Consider the following 23,367-nt stretch of genomic DNA (forward strand, 5'->3'; position numbering starts at 1 on the left):
TTCTATACTTTGATCCCAAGATTCCTCTCACAATTTTGCGTTCTCTTTTCTCCAGTTCTTCAAGGAGTCTTTTGTTGGCATTTAGAGAGAGGGTTTCGGCTGCATATAGAACTACTGGCTTCAGAACTGTTTCATAGTGACGTATCTTGGTGTTTTGGGAAAGGCATTTTTTGTTGTAGATTGTGCGGGATATTTGGTAGGCTATTTCCAGTTTGCGTACTCGCTCCTGAAGTGCTTCTTTGTCCAGTCCATTTTTCATGATTTCACCCAGATATTTGAATTTGTCTACTCGGGTGATGTCCCCGTATTTTGTATGGAGTTTCTGTCGAGCCTCTTTGATGTTAGTCATTACTTCTGTTTTCTGAAATGATATCTGCAAACCAGTTTGTTCGGCAATTTCCTTTAAAATTTCAACATGAGCTCTAGCGGTTTCTATGTCGTTTGAGAGAACAGCAATATCATCGGCAAATACTAAGCAGTCTGTTGCGATCCCCTTGGATTTGGTTCCTATTCTCAATGGACTGTAGTTGGTTTCTTGTAATCTCACCGGCCAGGTTCTGATGATCTTTTCAAGAACACAGTTGAAGAGTATCGGGGATAGCCCATCACCTTGTCAGACTCCTGTTTTGATGTCAAAGGAATGCGAGAGACATCCGTGGAACTTCACCTTGGATTTTGTATCGGTCAGGGTGGCTCTAATTAATGCCAGCAGTTTCAAATCAACTCCAAATTCATTTAAGATGTTTAGCAGGACTTCCCGGTCAATGGAGTCGTACGCTTTCTTAAAGTCCACAAAGACAGACACATACTGCTTGGACCTTAGTGTACAATATCTGATGATCGTTTTGAGATTTTGGATCTGTTCAGCTGTTGAGCGACCTTTTCTGAACCCTCCTTGGTATTCACCTATTTGATGTTCGATTGTGCTTCCAAACGCTCCAGGATGGCAAGTGATAGAATTTTGTAAGTCACGGGTAGCAAAGATATTCCTCTGTAGTTGTTGATGTTCTTCATGCTGCCTTTTTTGTGTAATGGATGAATCAAAGCTATTTTCCAATCTTCGGGTAGGGTCTCCTTGTTCCAAATTTCTTCTATTTGCTTTTGCAAGATATCAAGTGATTCCTCTGGGGCATATTTCCATAGTTCTGCTACTACTGAGTCTTCCCCCGGCACTTTGTTATTTTTGAGACGGGCAATGTGGCGCTTGATTCCATCTCTGTCGGGTGGTCTGGAATCTGGGTACCTGAGTAAGGGTTCCTTGGTCTCGATGGGGCTTTGCGGTTTAGAGCAATTAAGTAAATTCTTGAAGTAATCTGCCAGAATGCTGCAATTTTCTTCATTTGACGTCGCCAGTGTGTGCCGTCCTTTCGCTCAAAGCATAGAGATGGTGGTTTATAGCCAGTGAGTTTGCGTTTGAAGGCTCTGTAGTACTCTCTGCTTTCATTCTTCCTAAAGTTTTGTTCTATCTTTTCAATGAGAGATTTTTCGTATTTACGTTTCTCAGTTCTGAACACCCTAGCTGCTTGGGCACGTTGGGTTTTGTAGGTTTCCCAATCATTTTCTGATTTCATAGAGTAGTACTGTTTCCACGCATTAAGTCTTTCTTGGAGGACTGATTCGCAGGTACTATTCCACCAGGCATGCTTTTTGCTTCTCTTGATTTCTGCAACGTCTTTGGCGGCCTCAACAAGGAGACTTTTGGCGTTGTTAAAGTCACGGTCGTTTGGTGTAGCCTTCTCCTGGAACTCCTCGACCCTTTGCCGAAGTTTATCATTGTCGAAGCGTGTGATCTGTTTGGTTGTCTTCCTTGTGTTTGCGGGAATTAGTTTGAATTTGATAAGAGACATATAATGATCTTAGGCCACATTGATGCCTTTCTTTACCTTGACATTCATAATCTCAGGGCTGTTTCTCCTGGAGATTGCAACATGATCAATTTGGAACTCTCCGAGAGCTTGGACGGGAGAACGCCAAGTAATTTGCTTTCTGGGTAGATGGCGAAAGTGGGTCGACATGACCTGCAGGTTGTGATTTTCGCAAATGGACACCAGTCTTTTGCCGTTGGGATTGGTTCTTTTGTGAGCAGGATAATTTCCTATAACTTTCTTGTACTTCTGTTCACGACCTAGTTGGGCATTGAAGTCACCCGAAAGAAGCTTGACATGGTGTAGGTCCCAGAAATTATCAACTTCGTCTGGATCAGACTTGTTCTTATCGTTTGTAGGAGCATGTGCGTTAACTAGGGCATAGATTTTGATCGCGCATTTAATTGTGAGTATTGACAACCTGTCGTTCACAGGTTCGAAATTTGCAACCGATTTAAGGATCTTGGTTCTAACAGCAAACGCAGTTCCAAGCATCACAGCTCCATTGAGGATTCCTCTTTGCGCTTTGCTCTTGAAAAATTGGTAGCCTTCGGATTAAAAAATCTCTTCATCTGGGTACCTTGTTTCCTGTAGGGCCATTATGGATATCTGATTTTCGTGAAGAGCTTTGGTGAGGGTTTTCAGCTTGCCAGTTTGTATAAGTGAATTTATGTTTAAAGTTGCTAGAAAGGTTTTAGATTTTGGCCTGAGTTTTTGACTCTTCGGGGTACACCGAGACGCTCCGACTTGTCTCTTGCATGATGTCTAGTCTCCCCCAGAATCCGAACGAGACTTGTGCGCCGTGGCGTTCACGACGAGGGATTTATCCGAAGATTTACCCCCTGGGGTATGTTTCTTGAAATGTTGTGCCATCATGCTTTTTGACTTGACTTTGGACGGGTACCCATCGTTTTACAACTAGGGTTGTTAGCCCTAGAGGTTACCTCAAGATGTTTTCTGGCTTCTGGTCATTTACCAGTCTTCGCCGTAACCCTGGCAAGGGACCAGTTTTTTTTTCACGGTGGTATTTTTTTTCCCTACTACCCTCTGACTCTGCTGGCGGCAGAGCCAGCGAGCTTCCCCAATTCCAATGGGACGCGCCCGATGGAGGTAACCGGTAAATCCCCACACGGGTATTATTATTATTATTATTATTATTATTATTATGATAATAATAATAATTATTATAGTTCAATGCTTAAACAACTGATCACTTTCCACAGGACTATGAATAATATTTTGGAGAATGAATCCGAAAATGTTGGGGTTCAATGCTCAGCTCTTTTCCTCACTGTGTGCTTTGTAGTAAAAAAAAGTCTTGAAATGTAAAAGGTTTCCTCTGGCTTTATATACGGTTTCCCATTCATCCCATTCGTAGGTTATGATCTTCATTTAACTAATAAGACAGAGTTTGAGGGATGTTCCACCATTCAACACATTGTAAAATATATTAAATTATAAGAAGACCGGTTTTAACTCCCTTGGAGTCATCACCAGTTCTTGTTGAAAATCAAATCAAGGGGAATCTGATAGCAATCATCATAATAAAATATTATGTACCTAAAGGTGATTGCATGGAAACACATCAATGGGTTGCAAGACATTACCTTGAAATGTAACGTACACATGGCAAGCAGTACTTGGAACTTAAGAAGTTTGTAGTTCTGGCTTAAATTGTCTTGTGTTCCTGGAACACGGAACACTGGAAACACATGCACTGGTTGAAAATATATACAAACACGACATGGACACTTATGATATGAAACCTTGGCTCTCTAAGAGCGTTCTTGGACTTAACAGTCCTGTTTCTATCTGAAAAAACTGGATGAAGTACACACACATTGAAACAAAATGTACACAGACATAGTTCTGGCCTAAACTGTCGCGCGTTCATGGACACGGAACATTGGAAACACATGCACTGGTTGAAAACACACACATATTATGTGAAATGCAATGATATGAAACAATTGGCTTTTCAAGAATGTTCCTGGGCTTGACAGTCCTGCCTCCATCTGACTAAACTAGATGAAACATATATACATTGATGCCAAGTAGTTTGTCTTTGTACATTCAATGTATATATGTTTCATCTAGTTTTAATCAGATGGAGGGAGGACTGTCAAGCCCAGGAACATTCTTGAAAAGCCAATTGTTTCATATCGTACGTGTGTGTTTTCAACCAGTGCATGTGTTTCCAGTGTTCCACGTTCCATGAACACAAGACAATTTAAGCCAGATAAGAACTTTTTAAGTTCCAAGTACTTCTTGCCAGGTGTATGTTACATTGTTATCAGATTCCCCTTGATTTGATTTTCAATAAGAACTGATGATGACTCCCAAGGGAGTCGAAACCGGTCTTCTTATAATTTAACATATTTTACAATGTGTTGATGGTGGAACATCCCTCAAACTCTATTTTATTATTCATGCCAATTTTTTTTACCGTAAGGTTGTAACCTAAGTGAGAAGGAGAATATAGCAGAAGGGAAGCAATCATCCAACAGAAGGTGAACTCTGGTTGAGAAAGTCTCCTAGAAAGTGAAAAACTTGCCTTTATATTAAGATCATTAAAAAGGAAATGTGAGCCATAAAAGGAACATCCTGTATCAACTAACCAGAAAACCCTGATCTTTGTACGTATATATATATATTCCTTGTCACCAGACTCAAATCATGCTTACAAATGTTCATTTTTTAATGTTTTTACACACCAAGACATATGGTCCAGCATAATAAGGGAAGCGATCATACAAAATAATTTAATTCACTTCAATAAGAAGGATGTTTGCTATCAGTTATGAAAAATAATTGAAGGGGGAAAGGGAGGTCTCCTTTAGCATGTACACAAAGAACTAGACTAGATCAACGTAACTTACCTTATTGTAATAAAGAACACCTAATATTGCCATAGTCATGCCAAGGACATTCGTCAACGTAACAGGATTACCAAGGACGAAGAGCGATACTGCAATAACAAAAATACGTTTCGATGCACTAGCAACTGCATACGTAAGTGGTGAAACAAGAGAAAGGACGCTGAATGCTACAATATTTTGTAGCCAGTTCAGCATACCATCCGTGAACAGAAGTGCCCAGATGCGATAATTTTCTCCTGACATCTGTAAACAGAAAAGGGCAAATTGCAGCAAAGAAAATATCCTGTTGAAGAATTTTCTTTGGCATTGAAATAATCACAAAATATCACACTGAAATATGCTGTACATATTATCATATAACACAAGAAATATTGTTTTGACTGTCAAATATTTATTTTTATTTTATTCCTTTACATGGTATATTTTCACACATTTTGTTTTCTATAACTAATTTTGTTTCTAGCCTAGATTTAAAATGAAAGATATTTTTATAAGTATACTCAATGGATAATATAAGTGGCAGTAATAACTTTACCACAGAGATCATGCCTATTATTTATGTCTTTGTGACCACAATCCTGAGAGTTATCTACTACAGAGTTCATTTACAAATGAGAGGTTATTTCCACAATTTCACATTCATTATTTTTTTTAAATTTTCTAGAGATTTAATGTCGCACTAACACACAAAGGTTTTTCAGTAATGCCAAAGGACTAGAGTAAGGAAGGTGATTGCCATAGACTTAATTACGGCCCAGTCCTGGTATATGACTGGTGTGAAAATGGAAAACTGCAGAAAACCATCTTCAAGGCTGCAGCGGTGGTTATTATTTTAAAGGAAAATGTAATTAGGAACAGCCCTCTCAGGCTGACAATGGAGAGGTCCTACCAAATACGCAAGCTTACAGCTATATGATCTGTACTGCGCAGCCAAATTCCTCTGTACATTATTATGCTAATTAATTTTTAACCTCTTACAGAACTTTAAGGTTAAGTCAATATTCCACCTTTACAATACCAAAAGTTTATTGTCTAATTATTTAAACAACATTATTTAAAATATGACGGGACATGTTTCGTCTAACTTGTAGACATAATCAGCCATAAAATTTTCAAGAAAAAGCACAAAAAAAGACAAGGACATAATAACACATTGAAATAAATCGGGTTGCCGAATACTTCAATTAAAGTAGTGAGGCTGTTCTAGATTGTTCCGAGCACAAACATTGAAAAGTTGTTGATGAACTAACTTAAAATTATATGCATGAGATGATACAGTAAAACTTGGTGCAGCATAATGTTGTGCCAATTGGTCAGTTTTTTTCATAGTGTCAGAGTCTAACGAATTTTTAAATACCCACTACGTGGAATTGCAATAATTGGATAAAGGACAGGAGAATAGCTGAAAAGCCAACTTCAATCAATCAATCAATCAATCAATCAATCAATCAATCAATCAATCAATCAATCAATCAATCAATCAATCAATCAATCAATCAATCAATCAATCAACCAACCAACCAACCATGGAAAACCATCTTCTGGGCTGCCGACAGTGGGGTTCAAAACCACTATCTCCCGAATGCAAGCTCACAGCTAGGCGCTCTTAACCGTACAGCCAACTCGCTCAGTCTGTCATCGTGTAGACTCAGGCCTGGTTTCTTCAAAAGTTGTTAACCATCTACTATTAACTACAATTTGTTAGTTAACATTGTGTTAATAATTTAGCAACCCGTAAGTTTCTTGCATTTCTTCAAACTTGTCCTGAGAAATGTTGGCAAACAAATTAACTCTCACAAGAGTTACTAACAGTGCAAATCTAGATGGCAGCGGCAGATCCAAGTGGTTTTTGAATGCAGTCCAATGTGATTCTGTTTGAATACAGCTGTAAAACATGTCTCATAAAGTCAATGTAAACAGGTTGTCTGAACATTTGAATCACAATCCTCAGCTAAGAATGGGAAACCAATTTTTACAGCCCTCTACCATCCTTTCCACGCTGTTGTGTGTCCCAATGTATACTGTATTATAGCAGTTTTGAGGTCTTGTTTCAAGATAAAAATGTGCAATTCAAAGATCTTTCTTAAAAGGCATCACCTGCCAGGATCCCTTTGTGACTTGTCCCTACTTCAAATCATGATCTGATATGGGAGTTATTAAATATATACCTAAAAAAAAGTTTGGAATATTGTGGAATTAGGCATGTTATGTGGTAGGGCATGTGTAGTTCTGTTGCAAGTGGTAGAGAGCTCTGTATACACACAAGTAAATCAAGTGCTTGTTTACAATATTCTGTTAAGAAGGAAGCCATATTTTCCAGTGTCAACTTTATTAAATGTAACTTAAAAGCTTACCAGCTTGTTTGTTGACAGTCTGGAAAGCTTTCAAATTATACGTTTACAATACAGAATATGCATTTCCCAGTTTGACCAAGCCAGAATTGTGGTACTGATCAAGATCGGTATATCAGCACAGAGGATATCAACTTGGACTACTCAACAATTACGAGATGATTTCTTGATGGCAACCGGGGTCCATGTACCTGCACAAACTGTACACAATTGGCTGCATAGTGCACAATTATCATCATTTTGACATGTTCCACTAGAAAAATCCTTATCAAGCTGAGAGGAGGAGTCCCTTCAGGCTGACAATGGAAAGGCTACTACCAACAGCTTAATTTGGGGTTGGATGAATGGTGTAATAACATGTTTGCAGGTGAAACATGGAGAATACTCAGATTAGATACACAATGACATAGGGTGTGGAGATATGAAGGATGAGGTGGAAGTACCAGCAAGCATGTTCAAAATGTGCAAGCATCTGGAGGTGGTGATGGTGGTGGTGGTGTAATGTTTGGGGCTAGGATTATGCATGCCCATCATAGACCTTTGATGCCAATTCGAGGGATGTTAACTGCCCAGAGGTATACCGACGAAATTCTTCGACCATTAGTACAACTCTTCAGGGATCAATATGGTGCTGAATCCATTTTTATCAACAACAATGCTCGCTCTCATTGAGGAGCGTCAGTGAAGTACTTCATGAGAGAGGCAGATGTCAAACATATGAATCGGTGAATTAGCCAGCACATTCACCGGACCTGAACTGCACTGAGTATGCAAGAGCCAGGTTCATAATGGCTGCTTTTGATCTGCATCCATATAGGCCCTACTCTGTAGACACTCTCAGGCCTCATCAGAGTTGCACAGATGGAATGGGACCTTCTTTCTCAAGATGACTTCAGAGATAAGAACAATGACAGAAGAGGCTATACACAGTACTAAGGCAGAGTGAACAGAGGACAACACTTCGAATAAAAAATAAAATACCCAACAGATTGTAACCATTTCATTGTTACTGTTTATCTGTTAAGTTTTTAGAAGTTTACATTTCCACGTTGTGCATCTCTGTGATACAATAAACAACTACCTCTAACTTTATTACTGCACTGCATCCTAGATATTCCAAACATTTTTGGGGTGTATATCATAGTCATTTACAGAACCTGGCAATTTAGCAACTACTGATTTGAAGGTTAGGATCATTAATCACCTGAAGATTAATAGAAAAAGTATCCCTTTCGATTGTGGCGTATTTCAGCTATACTGCCTCCGGGTGAGAGGATCTTGTGTGTGTACTATCTATTGCACCTAAATAAACAACAAAAGAGCATATTTCATAGAAGTCGTGGATAATCTGTCGATGTTCTTCCACTGAAGGAAATGAAATGGAGTATGATGAGTGCCATTGCATCAAATGATCTGCCAACAATTTTACTAACTGAAGGTTTAGAAATTCTAGCATTGTTTCAAATCATTACATAAAAAAGTCCTTGGCTGCATTTGATTTAAATTCGCTTGACAATATAGATAAGGCAGAAAATGTGCTTTGTGAGCTTATTAAAGCTTATTAAACTTATTGTTTCTGATTTTTGGAGGGTTTAGCTTACAATAAATACAATATTTACAATATGATTATCCTAATGAAGTTTAATAAATATACTTACAACCTTGTTAGCCTGATTATCCCAATGAATTTTATATTAACACGTATGTGCTTACTTTTACCTCATCAACACAGTAGGTAATTAAAACTGAGAGGACTCTTCTTTTGGTAAAACTTAAAACCTGACTTTTCACCCTGCTTACTATAATACCATCGTTTACTGTCCATCTCACAACACTATCAAGGTCTTTCTGCAGTTCCTCACAATCCTGTAATTTATTTCTTACTCTATACAGTATAACATCATCCACAAAAAGCTTTATCTACGAGTCCAGTTCTTTACATATATCATTTATATATCAGAAAACTAAGGTATAATAATACTGTCCAGCAAAACCCCCTCTAAATCACTACACGATCAGATAATGCTTCATCTAATCTACAATCTCAGAGTTCTATTTCAAATTTAGCCACCTTTTCAATCACCCTTTTGTCCAATCCAATAGCCCTCATTTTCGTCAGAAGTAACCCTTGACCTAACCTATCAGAGGCCTTGGCTAGCGATATAGTACATAAAACCACATCAATCTAATGTGCTGTATCTTGCTGGAATCCTACAGGTTGAACCTCATTGTAATAACTTTCCTTAAACCCAAACTGCATTCTATCAACAGTAATTTTGCAAATGTGTCTAATGTAATCAGAAAGAATTTTCCCAGAGCTTACATGCAATACATGTCAAGCTGACTGGCATGTAATTATCTGCTTTATGTTTATCACCCTTATTTTTTGTATACTGGGACTACTATAGCAACTCTCCATTCATTTGTTATAGCACCTTCAACCAATCAGCAATCAAATAAGTACTTCAGATATGGTACTATATCCCCAGAAATCTTATCAATTCCAGCTGTTTTTCCAGTTTTCAACTTCTGCAACATTTTGTAAATATCTTTGTTATCATACGTACATTTCAACAGTTCACTTGTATTAGAAACTATCTTTAACTGGACATTATCTCCAAATGTCTTTACATACTGCTGAATAAATAATTCTGCCTCCTGTAAGTCCTCATATATACACTCTTCTTGTTCATTAATGATTACTGGAATATCTTTCCTTGAACCTGTTTCTGCCTTAAAGTAGGCCTACCTATACATACACTTATCATTTTTCACCAAAATTCATATGACAGCCAATTATGCTGGCCAACATGTTATCCTTAGCTGACTTCTTTACTAAATTCAATTTCCTTTCTAAACTGCACCTCCTTCTTAATCTCCTTACTTCTCTTTTATAATATACTTGGTACTGTATATTCCTTATCACTTTTAAAGATACGTATCTGTTTTTACACTTCTTAACAACTGTTTACAACCCATATTTATTTACCATTTACCAATTATTTTTTTAAAGCTTCCTTACATCTGTCTTATCTGCTATATGGTACTGCCTAATAGGTCTATTTTACAACCTTTTTATTGCATTTATCTTTAACTACAACAAAAAACAGCTTTGTGATAACTTACACAATTTTTCAATTCATTTTCTCTATAGAGCTCATCTGGTTTTATCAGCACCATGTCTAGAAAAGCCTGTAATTGTTTCCATCATTTTCTGATTCAGTTGTCCTTCCCAGATTAACACACTCACATTCCTTTCAGTGTCATTCCCCACAGAGCTTGATTATCTTATCAAATGATTCTGCGTCAGCATCCTATGACGTATCATACATTTTGTCTGGTTTTCTCTTCAAAATGCGCAGATTTTCGTTCCTTCTTTTATTCGTGCTGGTTATGTTGTGTTATAAATGACAAGCTGGAAAGAAAGAGAGGGGCTTTTTGAATAGTGGGATTCCCAAAGAAAATTTACCAACAGCGAGTTCTTTCTTTTCCGAGTTAATTCACGGCCTTGCTCCTGTACTGTAATCAGTAGATCATAGCATTTGCCTTCAGCTGATTGACGAAGACTGGAGAAAATTACCCTTTGTCAACATCAATGATGATATTAAAGCAGGAGGTGAAAGACATGTGAACGCGAGTTTTCCCGCACTTTCAGAATTTGCACTCTGTTTTGTCATTCCCTCATTCGAATGCTGATTGTGAAAGAATATTCAGTAAAATTAATCTCATTGAAGTCAAAAAGAGGAACAGGCTAATTACTACTACGGTGAATGGATGCTTGCTGGTCAGTCAGTGGTACGTGTAAATATTGCAAACCGTCAAAGAACATGCTCAGAAAGATGACTAAAGCACAGCTGTATGATCAACTACAAGCTTTAGTACTGATACTTCAGAAACTTCTGCTGTGAATGCACCTAGAGGTTCCACAGAAGATGATCATGATGGCAATGATGATGATTTCCAGCTATCAGGTAAGGCACTTCAGTGACTTTATACCTCATGCTGTCTATTTCTTTACAAATTACCGAATTCTTGAGTAATTTAAATAAAATTTGTTTTCGTATCCTTGATATTGTTTCTTACGTATTAGCACAATGGCTTATGGTATATTTATTTTCCGTCCTAACCTGTTTAAATGTGAAATTGCACAGTACGACAGCTAGTTATCGTGTTACAGATAATCCGCGAAACGTACAGTTTTATGCGCGGCCCGAGCCAGAGAAGCAAGCTGCTGCATAACTGAGCTATTGCATCTGTAAAGGGACTTATAGCAAATTTTTTTATGGTTATTTAAATTGTACGATCCTGACCATCTCAAAGGTTGGCAACACTGTGTACACCCCATAAATATCAAGTTGCTTATTATCTTCAGAGATGAGCCTTACAGCTAGAATTACACTGTTTTCATACTTTACTTTTTCTAGCTTACATTTTATGTCTACTGATGGTCATGTGATGCGACATAGGCATAAGTTCTTCTTGAAGTGAACGAGATTTGTTGTTGACATTAAAATGCAGCCTTTGGTATTTAAAGATGTAAATATTAAGTCTTGGTTTATGTTATGTGAGATGTTTTTCTGTGAATTCGTAATAAAGCCGGACTGGTAAAAGATAAGTTGTAGAAAAGAATATATCTGTAACAGATAAAAGTGCTATGAGTGTTGATTGAGGATGAACTAAAGTAAAAAGGGGGTGGAATGCAAAACAAAATTAAACAGCTTACATCCTCGCTGGCTTTAAGTTGAATCGTCCATGTCCTGCTGTTATGAGCCTGCTACAACCGACTATGCTTTGCAGGAGTGATAGAGGGGTTGACGGGGAAGAGGGTAGTGTGTTAGCGGGGAGAATGAGAGTGGTCTTTGACATGGGTCGGGAGGGGGTATGAAATGGGAAGGAAATATGATGAACTGATTGGTATTCAGACGAATCTTATTATTCGGGGAATGATTAAAAAACTTATTACTGTAATTATAGTGTCTACAAGAACATTAACATCCTTGGAAAACTCATTCAGATTGCCTGCGGGGTTCAGACCGTGGCATATATTGATAAAGATGTTCTCATATATGTTCAAAAGGAAAACTTTCCTAGTTGTAAGAAGAATAGAAATATCTTTTTCTATTGAGGAGAAATAATTTTGGAAATCCGAAATATGGTTGGCAAAGGCTGAGAATTTGTTGTATCGTTTAGTTTTAATGTGTTCCTGGTAACGAATACAAAAATTTTGGCCAGTTTGCCCCATAAGAAGCTTGGCATTGGTTGCAGGTCAACTTATAAACACCAGAATTTAAAAATTTATTTGAATTGTCCTTAGTACAATGGTGATTAAGGAGTAATCTGAAAGAGTTGTTAGTTGTTCTGAAGGCTATGTTGACTTCATGTTTCTTGAAAACGTTCATTGCAGATTGCTCAACCAACACCCATAGCACTTTTTTTGGTTACGGATATATTCTTTTCTATACCTTAACTTTAACTAGTCTGGCTTTGTTATGAGTTCACAAAAAATGTCCCACATAACATAAAAGCAGAGCAAAGCAAAGTCACCTCCATACAGGCCATGAAGGCCCTTGGAGGAGAGGAAGGTAAAGGCTTCCACCATTGTTAACCTCGGCACAGGATGGGGTAGAGTGGTTAGCTCTACGCCCGGCCGCCTTTGCCCCCAGGAATTAGCCTGGTACTCATTTTTGGTGTAGGCTGAGTGAACCTCAGGGCCATATGCACCTCCGGAAGTGGAAATCTTGTTTCTTAAATTTTATGACTTCCTGACGGGGATTCGAACCCATGTCCTTCCAGGCGAACTGAGCACGCCTTTACCGCCTCGGCCAGGCAGCCCCTCCCACATAACATAAGCAAAGACTTAATATTTACATCTTTAAATACCAAGGCTGAAATTTAATGTCAACAAATCTGGTTCACTTCAAGAAGAACTTATGCCAACACCACATCATATGACCTTCAGAAGACATTTTCAGCTGACATGAACTTGTCATTTTAACCTCAACATACTTTTAGCTTAATGTTTTGCTTTATGATATCTTTTGTTTTTAGTTTTAAATCTCATTCAAGTTTTAGCTGGTGATGTCAAATATTCTAGGACGAAATATGTACTAATCAATGCAAATAAATTGTACAAACTTGCATTGTATAGATGGGAACTTTGTGACTCTCTTACAAGCAGTTTAACACAACTTTATATCATCCTTACTTGACTTCCAGCACCCTGTACTCCCATCACTGATCCCTTGTTCACCCCATTTCCCTCTAACCCTTCTAAACAAATCTCCTAACTTCAGGTAGCACTGCAGTTCAAGTGAAGGCCATCTGAGCAGAGATCTCTATCTCCTACCCATCTATTATGATCCACAATTCTGACTCCCAGTTTTCCCACAAAACCATTCCATAGTCTCATTTAAATTCCCGATCACCCTCCAGTCAGTATCCCTCCTACACATCCCACTGATAATCTCTGCTCTCTTATTCTTAGTCATACTACTCACAAGGTTTTCCCTTAGGAGAATTTATTTCATGCTGGGTAAAGTTTATATTCATACGCTGAGCATTCTATCACCAGTACTTACATTTAATGATGGTGTAATTGCAAGGATACAGGCTTTAAAGGAAATGGATGTGATGGGAAAAGCTTTCTGGAGTCAGTGAAGTCCATTGACATGAAGCATTTATATTATGCTGATAGAACTGCTGAGGCCATGAAAAAGGATTCAAAAACCAAGAAGAGGCTCAAAAATAAGAATAAGAAGGGAGAAGAGGGAGCCCAGGATGATTATTCTCCTGAGATGTAATGAAGTTACACTCCGGACTCTGTCATAACAGTTTTTTTTTTTTTTTTTTTTTTTTTTTGCAAGTTTATGAAAAACTACATGTTTTGAAGCATATGTAGCTTTTTCTCAAACCTAGGCAAAACTATAAGGCTGATATTCTATATTGACAGCATAACCATGTCAGAGTACTGATGATTAGGATTAGTCAAATATGTTCAGTAGTTTATGGGAAACTAATAGATACCACCAAATTTTCATGAAAAATAGAACAATTATTTTTACATATTTCAAAAATTCATACTTAACAACCTTATGCGAGTTATGATTCTAGCCATCACAATGCAACAGGTTAATTAATCTATAAAATTACATTCCCATATAACAATTTGTTTCTGAGGAAAAGCTATACCAAATTAGGTATTGGTTGCAATATTTTTTTTATTTTTAGGTATCTTATTAATGCCTTTATAAAAATACTTTTAGACTGTGAGGAACATAAATTACTATGTATCCTCATATGTTTATCTGAAAGAAGTGACACAAATTTCAAAGTAATAACTTAAAAATGTTATGAAATATTGGAATATTTATGAAGTTCTGCATTATTTACTATTTTCACACTACAGGGTTACATTAAAAGCCCAGACAACTTTTTGGAGTTTTATTTCTTAACTCGTTGAATTCAAGCTTAAATTTTATCAAGGTGCTCAAAACCCTATTGCATTATTTTCTATTGTTCAGGAGATACAAGCGAAAAACGGCCACAGCACTTGAATGAGGTCACTGTTGGTGAGCCACCTCCTGTGCGCTATTAGTAGGTGTAGCAGAATCAGACGGTGCAACTGTTGGTTCGACATTTATAACTACTGAAAATGATACCTAAGTGAATACATTATTTGTGTTGTGTACGGTTACAACAATACAATTACTTCATAAACAACAAAGAAAGAAGATGTAGGTTATCAAAGATTCCCCAATTGTGATAAATCACCAGAGAGATATCGCGCTTAGCTATGGAAAAGAAAAATGAATATGAAGAAAACATAGTCACACTAACTTCTCATCAACTCAACAGTTTCGTATGCTCTATACATTTCAGAGAGCAGGGTTATGAACTATCCATTAAATGTAAAGTCGAACATCTGAAACAAAATACAAAATGTGTGTTAAAAACAAAGTTCTGTGCCCACGCTAAATATGAGGGGAATGAAATCTGTGCCTGTTGCAAAGCGTGCATGTAAAACTAAGTAATTTGAAACATTCTAAATATAGTTTTAACTTTGTTATTAATCACAGTATTCTGGTTCTTGCCTCTTAGCAGCCTGGAATCCTACGTATGTACGCCCTACCTCTTTCTTTGGGATATTGTTATCGGACTGCCTTCACTACACAAGATGGTCTAACTTCTCTCATCCTACAGTAGACCATGAATTGACCCAGTACACAAACTGGCGAAAGGCTACAGACTGCCAGTTAGCATTAGTTTTCATAGTCAGTCTTTGCCTCATGTAAGGGATATTCGTTTTATCCACGTGAAGACAATGTGTGGTATTTTACCCATTGTAGTTTAACACAACATTAGAAAAGTCTTTGTGCCAAACAACAGCCTACATGTCACACTTCAACGCATTTTGTTTATTGTTTCACTCTCTCTATAGCAGAAACTTTCTGCAGCAGTGGGCATCGCTTCACAATGTTTGCACATACACCAGTCAGTGTTTAACTGTCTTTCCGAAATAACAGATGCTGGTGGTTCGTTTTACAGCTGAGACGCTGTGCACTTTGGTTCAAATTGATAAGACTTCACTTTTCTGGACAGGATTATTCATTCTAAACAATGTGCTGACACTGAGAAACACTCGTAGACAGACAGAAATGGCATGCAATATCCTGTCATAAGGCAACAGTGACATCACACTGTCCTGTAGCTAAAACGTAGGATCTTGGTATCTCGCAAGCTAATGGAGATTTTGAAGTTTTGATTTTGGCATTCCACTCTTCTACATGAAATCTAACTGAATTAAAAGAAAAAAAAAATAAATCAATTTTCATGAGTTTACTGAGCTTTTAACCTAATTCCTGGGTAGCACTCTACCCTGGTTCCATTTCCTCCACACACTTTCCCCATGTACCTAACAGAGGATAGTTGCCCAGTCGTACTTCCTCATAGAACAATAATTATCACCACCACCAACATGTGCCTAACAATGGAGCCCCCTATGGCCAGAGCTCAACCTCACCACCTCATTAGACCCCCTCCTCACTGGTCGTACTTATCTTCCCTGACAGGGGAAGTACCTACTTCCTCCTCCTTTTCATGACTTTGTTCCACCTCGCTCTTCTTACCAGCTACTCTATGTTTCCCTTAGCTCTGCTTTCCCCCTCCATTATAACGCTTCCCTGTTTCTCATTTTCCTTTTGCTGTTCTACCTGCAGTGATCATACCGATTCCTCAGCAATACCCTTCCTGATCTCTGCCCCTGACAGAATCCCTTGACCCTCAATTTCCTTTCTTTTAAGACATTAGCCCACCTCTCTTCCAGAAGTTCTCCCTTTCCTTTCCCTCCTTGTCCATCAACCATACCCTGTACATTCTTTGAAGTAGACCTACCTTCATTCCTGTCCTCTCGTTAGAATCTTAATTATCTACCTCAAACTTCCTCTCTCTCTCTCCTCATGATCATATCTACAGTCCTTAACCTGCATTCATTAGCCAGTCATTCTTTAATCTTCATTACAGTTATAAAATATGAAAAAAAAATCCAAACAAACAAACAAAAACATTCTGTGAATAAAAATAAATCAAAGAAATACTGTATAACATACAAGGATTACAGGACAACAAAACAAGCAATATGCCAATAAGATAACTACACTACAGTACTAATTAGGCATATCCTAATTATAAAACAAGAATAACAGGGTAACAAACTAAACAAACGTAGTTTAAACTAAATAGAGTAAAACTTCAGAATGCAAGTTGGTCTATGAGTGTTTTGCAAGATGAGCAAACATATAAATTGTAACTTGATAAGCGAGTGAGGTTCTGCAATACGAGCGTCACATGTGCCAACGTTCTCCCCTCCCCTGTTCCTTTGTTTTCTCCTCCCCTCTGTCTCTCTCTTTCCTGGGAGAGTGTGTGTAATCATCTCCTGCGCTGAACTTCAGTTGGCGTGCCTCACTCGCGTAGTCAACAGCGTACGAGTGTACATGTTTTGTTTCTTTCATTGGTGTTATAAATGTACTGCAACAATGGGCCCAGTGAATGGAAAGAAGGCTGAAAACGAATTCGGTCGGAAGAAACAGTTGATTACAATGGAAGTTAAGAAGGAAATGATCGAAAAGCACGAACGAGATATGCGAACGGCTGATATCGCGAAATTTTATAACAAGTCTATGCCATGATTTGCACAATATTAAAGAAGAAGAAATAAAAGGGGTAGATGCAGATAAAGGAGTCACAAGAGTATCAAAGCAATGGGCACGTGTTCAGGAAGATGTAGAAATGTTGCTTCTCGTTTGGATAAATGATAAGCAACTAGCAGGCGATACTGTGACCGAGAATTTAATCTGCGAGAAGGCAAAGATGTTGTACGCTGACTTCGTAAGTAAATTATCATGTAGTACACGTACGTCAACAGAAATCAAAGAAAGCTTCAAGGCCAGCAGGGGAGGGTCTGATAACTTTAGAAGAGAAGTGGCATCCATAGTGTTGTGAGGCATGGGGAGGCTTCCTGTTCAGATGCTAAGACAGGTGAGGTATTCACTGCTGAGTTCCAGAAGCTCATTGTTACTGAGTGTTACCTGCCACAGTAAGTTTTTAACTGCGATGAAACAGGAATTTTTTTGGAAAGAGATGCCGAAGAGGACCTACATTATAGCAGAAGATAATTCAATGCCCGGTCACAAGCCCATGAAAGACTGTTTAACTACGTTATTGTGTGCTAATGTGTGCAGGAATTTGAAAGTAAAGCCCCTGCTTGGGTATAATTCCGAGAATCCATGAGCCTTCACGAAATGCAAGGTACAGAAGAGCCAGTTAAATGTTATGTGGAGGTCCAACACTAAGGCTTGGGTCACTCAAATTTTCTTCGTTGAATGGATGAACGAGGTCTTTGGTCCTGTACTGAAGAAATACCTTTCAGAAAATAATCTGCCGCTCAAAGTCTTGCTGCTTATGGACAATGCTCCTGCTCATCCTCCAGGCCTTGAGGATGACTTACTGGAGGAATTCAAGTTCATTAAGGTTAAGTTCCTTCCTCCCAACACTACTCCATTACTCCAGCCTGTGGATCAGAAAGTCATTTCGAACTTAAAGAAGCTATACACCAAAGCACTATTTCAGCGATGCTTCGAAGTGACTGAAGGAACAAACCTTACCCTCCAAGAATTTTTGGAGAAATTTTCACATTGTGACCTGCCTGAAGATCACAGACAAAGCCTGGGATGGGGTCACCAAGAGAACTCTCACTTCCGCTTGGGGAAAGCTGTGGCCTGACTATGTTCTTGAACGTGACTTTGAGGGGATTGCTGGCAACAATGAGCCGCCGATTGTCGATTAAATTGTTCCTTAGTAAACACCATGGGGCTGGAGGTGAATGACGTAGACATTCAAAAGCTGGTGGAATAATATAGTCAGGAAATGACCACCAACAAACTGATGGACCTGCATCGCGAACAACATGAGGAGGCTATGGAGAAGATCTCATCCGGGAAAGAGGAGGAGGAAAAGTCAATGGTATCTCTCACTTCAACTGAGATTTGGGAGAAGTGCAAAATGTAGGAATCGGTGCAAAATTTTGTAGAAAAACACCACCCGAGTAAGGCTGTAGCAGTGTTAGCGATGAATCTGTTCAATGACAATGCAATGTCACATTTTCGTTAAATCCTCAAAAAGAGGCAAAAGCAACGGTCATTGGACAGCTTCCTCGTTCGAGTTGCAGGAAAAGAAAACAATTCCAGTGAGCCAACAGATTCCGTTAGTGAAATTTGTGATACACAGTAACTCTTCTCATGTCTCATCTCTCGTCTCCCTCACACCAACAATGATTCTATTGTAAGGTAAAGTAGAGCTTAATTTGTTTTATAAATGTTACGCGAATAAATATTTTTGTGTTGTGGATGAATCATCTGCATTTCAATTGTTTCTTATGGGAAAATTTGCTTTGGTATACGAGCGCTTTGGATTACAAGCATGTTGCAGGAACAAATTATGCTCGCAATTTAAGGTTCCACTGTACATACTGTAGACAGAGCATTATTACTACATCATCCTACTATGCTTTGACAGAAATGAAAACTGCAGGCAAGTTAAATGCTGAAATACTGAAAGTATTACACAAGGATCAGACAACAATGAAGCAAGCAAGATACCATCAGATAAAATAACTACACTAAAATTCTAAACTGTAATATGGTGTATCCTAATTACAAGTCAACTTCAACCAGAGAACTGGAGTTAAAACTAAACACTTAATATAGATTATTATTTTTCTACTAGTCACTAATAGAAATTAAAACTGTCCGTAACTGCTGAAATGTTGAAAGTACAAGGGAAGATGTCTAAAGTGGAGTCCCAATAACTTCTCTCAAAACTATACGGGAGAATTGAACTAAGTTACAAATATTGACATATATGAATCAGCTGATTTGCTCGACCGTATGCCAACAGCGGAATATTTTAATACGAAGAGTAGCAATAATCACTAACAATACCAAGACCGTTAACTTTCTTGCCAGTGAAATACTGTACATTCTCTTTAAGTCTATTTTCTTTAACTAAATTTAAGATGCTATTGTACTGTTTAATTAAAGAAATTGTTTCCTTTGTGATAGGTGCAAGAGATCTTACAGTGCATTATAAAGTATCATGTCTAGTACCTATACAGATGTAAATGCAGAAACTGTAAAAGGTACAATTCTGTACAATAACCTGTCTTAAGTCCTCTACCAACAAAACTATGGATATTTAACCAAAAAAGTGGAATGTTATATCCTATTTTCCTCAACCCAGATAGAAAACAAAGTAGAACTAACCTAAACAACCTACAGTACATAATCTACCAAACACCAACAGGACTACTCAAGTTATAAAAAAAAAACCCACTAAACTTGATTACTTCCAATAAACACCAAAAGTTATTTATTCCATTCACTGGATCATTCACACACCCAATTTTTCTATTATGCTAACAAATAACTGCTTTATTACTATTAAAAGACAGAGCACTTTCAACAACTGACTGTTCACGAGTGTGTTCAATGATAGACTCCTTCTGTTATCAATTCCAGCAAAAGACCACAGCGAGCAGATGACACATTCAGTGAAATTTACACAAGTCAGTGTTGTGGGAAACAAGTATGACGCACATTAGCTTGCACGTACCATACAGCTTCCAAGATACCACAGAGTTCTGCAGTGTACATTCCAGATGAAGTTTGGAGCAGCGAACGAGAGTTTGCTTTCCGGAGAAATGGACATTCAAAATCTTGACCAATGACATACGATACTTTAGAATTTACTGAACTCCAATATCCTATAGCCAGTGCGTCCACCTTTGGCACGGATAACAGCAGCGACGTGTCTTGGCATAGAAGCAATGAGGCCCTAGTAGGTCGCTGGAGGGAGTTGGCACCACATCTGCATACACAAGTCACCTAATTCCCATAAATTCTAGGGAGGGGGGGGCAATGAGCTCTGACGCCACGTTCAATCACATCCCAGATGTGTTCGATCGGGTTAAGATCTGGAGAGTTGGGGGTCAGCACATCAATTGCAACTCACCACTGAGTTCCTCGAACCACTCCATCACATTCTGGCCTTGTGACATGGTGCATTATCTTGTTGACAAATGTCACTGCTGTTGGGAAATACGATCGCCATGAAGGGGTGTACGTGGTCTGCAGCCAGTGTATGATACATCTCGGCCGTCATGATGCTTTGCATGAGTTCCAGTGGACCCATGGATGCCCACGTGAATGTTCTCCAGGACATAACTGAGCTGCCACAGCTTGTCTCCGTCCCGCAGTATAGGTGTGAAGGAGCTGTTCCCCTGGAATACGATGGATTCGCACCCTCCCATCAGCTTGATGGAGAAGGTATCGGGATTCATCAGACCATGCAGTGCTTTGCCACTGCATCAACGTCCAGTAACGATGGTCATGTGCCCATTTCAGTAGTAGCTGCCGATGTCGTGGTGTTAACATTGACACATGCATGGGTCGTCGGCTGCGGAAGTTCATCCTTAGGAGTGTTCAGTGCACTGTGTTCAGACACACTTGTATTCTGCCCAGCATTAAAGTCTGATGGTAGTTCTGCCACAGTTCACCAACTGTCCTGATTTACCAGTCTGCCCAGCCTACGACGTCAGACATCTGTAATGAGGGGTGACCTGCCCAACCCCTGGACATTTGGACGTGGTTTCACCTTGGTTTCACCACTTGTTGAAGACACCACAGCACTCCTCGAACACCCGACAAGACGTGCAGTTTCTGAAATACTAATGCCGAGCCTCTGGGCCATCACAATCTGCCCTTGGTGAAGCTCAGATAGATCGTGCACCTTTCCCATTCTACACATGGACATTATGCTCACTGATACTACACGTATTGCACGTGTGTCTGACTAGCAGTCATTTCTTGTCAGGTAACGCTGCTATCGCCTGGATGGGTTTATATTGATAGCAGGTAGGTGGTCATAATGTTCTGGCTGATCAGTGTAGCTTGTTACAGCTGTTGCACAGTGAATGCCCCATTCGTAGATCTATAATGTAGCATGAAATTATCCATATGAAGCAATTGTTCCAGACTCATTTCATAGTGACTGTAATTGCATGGAATCGAAGTTAGCAGCAATGATTAGTTCTTACCTCAATACTGCATTGGAATGTTGTCGATATTCATGTTGATGTTATCCCCACTACCTCAGTCTAAAACTGAAATCACTGTGTCTATTAACAAAAGGAATCTCTCTAAAGATGACAGATGAGAAATAACTTAGCAGAGTAAACTATTTATTTTTTGCTAATGGCTTTACGTCGCACCGACACAGCTAGGTCTTATGGCGATGATGGGATAGGAAAGGCCTAGGAGTAGGAAGGAAGCGGCCGTGGCCTTAATTAAGGTACAGCCCCAGCATTTGCCTGGTGTGAAAATGGGAAACCACGGAAATCCATCTTCAGGGCTGCTGACAGTGGGATTCGAACCCACTATTCCCCGGATGCAAGCTCACAGCTGCACGCCTCTAACCGCACGGCCAACTCGCCCGGTAAACTATTTATAACTGGATTAAAGTTCAATTACAAGTTGGCAAGAATTTTAAGAAGAGTTACATATTGTAGACAGTACCATATCTAATTACTGTTTGCAAGAAGGAACTATACTAAACAAATGGAGAGTTGCTGTAGTAGCCCCAGTGTACAAAGGAAAGGGCGATGAACATAAAGCGGATAATTACCAGCCCAGCAGCTTGAAATGTGCTGCATATAAGCTCTCAGAAAGCATTCTTCCTGATTTTATTAGACACATTTGCAAAATTACTGGACTAGAAAAAAAGGAGTGATTGAATGAGTAACTAAATTTCTAAAAAATAGAACTCTGAGTATTAGAGTAGGAGAAGCACTATCTGATTCTGTAATAATTAAGTGGGGGTTCCACAAGGCAGTATTATTGGACCTTTATGTTTTTTATAGACCTATAAATGATATAAGTAAAGAATAAAGAACAGAATCACAGATAAGGCATTTTGCAGATGATATTACACTGTATCTTAAGAGTAATAAATAAGTTAGCCTACAGGACTGTGAATGACTGCAAGAAAAACCTTGACAACCTTGTGAGAGGGAAAGCAGACGATAGTATGATGGTAAACTGGATGAAAAGTCAGGTTGTAAGTTACACCAAGAGGAAAACTCCTCAGTTTTAATTACTGTGCTGATGGAGTGAAAGTATTTGATTGGGATCACTCTAAATACCTAGATGTTAATATAAGGACGGATCTTCATTGGAGTAACCATATTAACAAGGTTGAAAATGAAGGTTACAGAACTCTTCACATGGTTAAAAATGTATTTAGCGGTTGCAGTAAGGATGTAAAGGAGAGGGCATATAAGTCTCTGGTAGTAGTATAGTACTCATTAATATATTTTTAATGTACTCTACGTACGATGTGTATTTTATATATATATGATATTTCTTTTTTCTTCTTTTTATTAAGAGTAGTTATTATTAAGCGTTCTAGGTTTAAACTGGTTAAGCGTAAGAAAGGGAGCACATTCCTAACTTTGCCAGAATAAATAACACACATTATTATTATTATTATTATTATTATTATTATTATTATTATTATTATTATTATTATTATTATCATTATTATGGGACCCTCGCTATGATTACTTGTTTCAAGAACTGAAAAAGATCTGAAGGAAAGCAGCACAATTTGTTCTGGGTGATTTCCGACAAAATAGTGTTACGAAAATGTTGCAAATTTTGGACT

General features: G+C 38.5%; 1 protein-coding gene across 2 annotated transcripts in view; it reads right to left on the reverse strand.

Moving 5' to 3' along the window:
• Positions 1-23,367, reverse strand: part of LOC136858168 (solute carrier family 35 member E1 homolog) — a 72,820-nt gene that overhangs the window by 29,044 nt on the left and 20,409 nt on the right. For both annotated transcript variants that reach the window (XR_010858612.2, XM_067137517.2), the window contains exon 5: positions 4,745-4,987. Coding sequence is in view for 1 of the 2 variants with exons in the window: in XM_067137517.2 (XP_066993618.1) it covers positions 4,745-4,987 (243 nt within the window). In the remaining variant the exon portion in view is untranslated. The remainder of the gene's footprint in view (positions 1-4,744; positions 4,988-23,367) is intronic.

This window comes from Anabrus simplex, chromosome 1 (assembly GCF_040414725.1).
Source record: "Anabrus simplex isolate iqAnaSimp1 chromosome 1, ASM4041472v1, whole genome shotgun sequence".
NCBI classification, from domain to species: domain Eukaryota; kingdom Metazoa; phylum Arthropoda; class Insecta; order Orthoptera; family Tettigoniidae; genus Anabrus; species Anabrus simplex.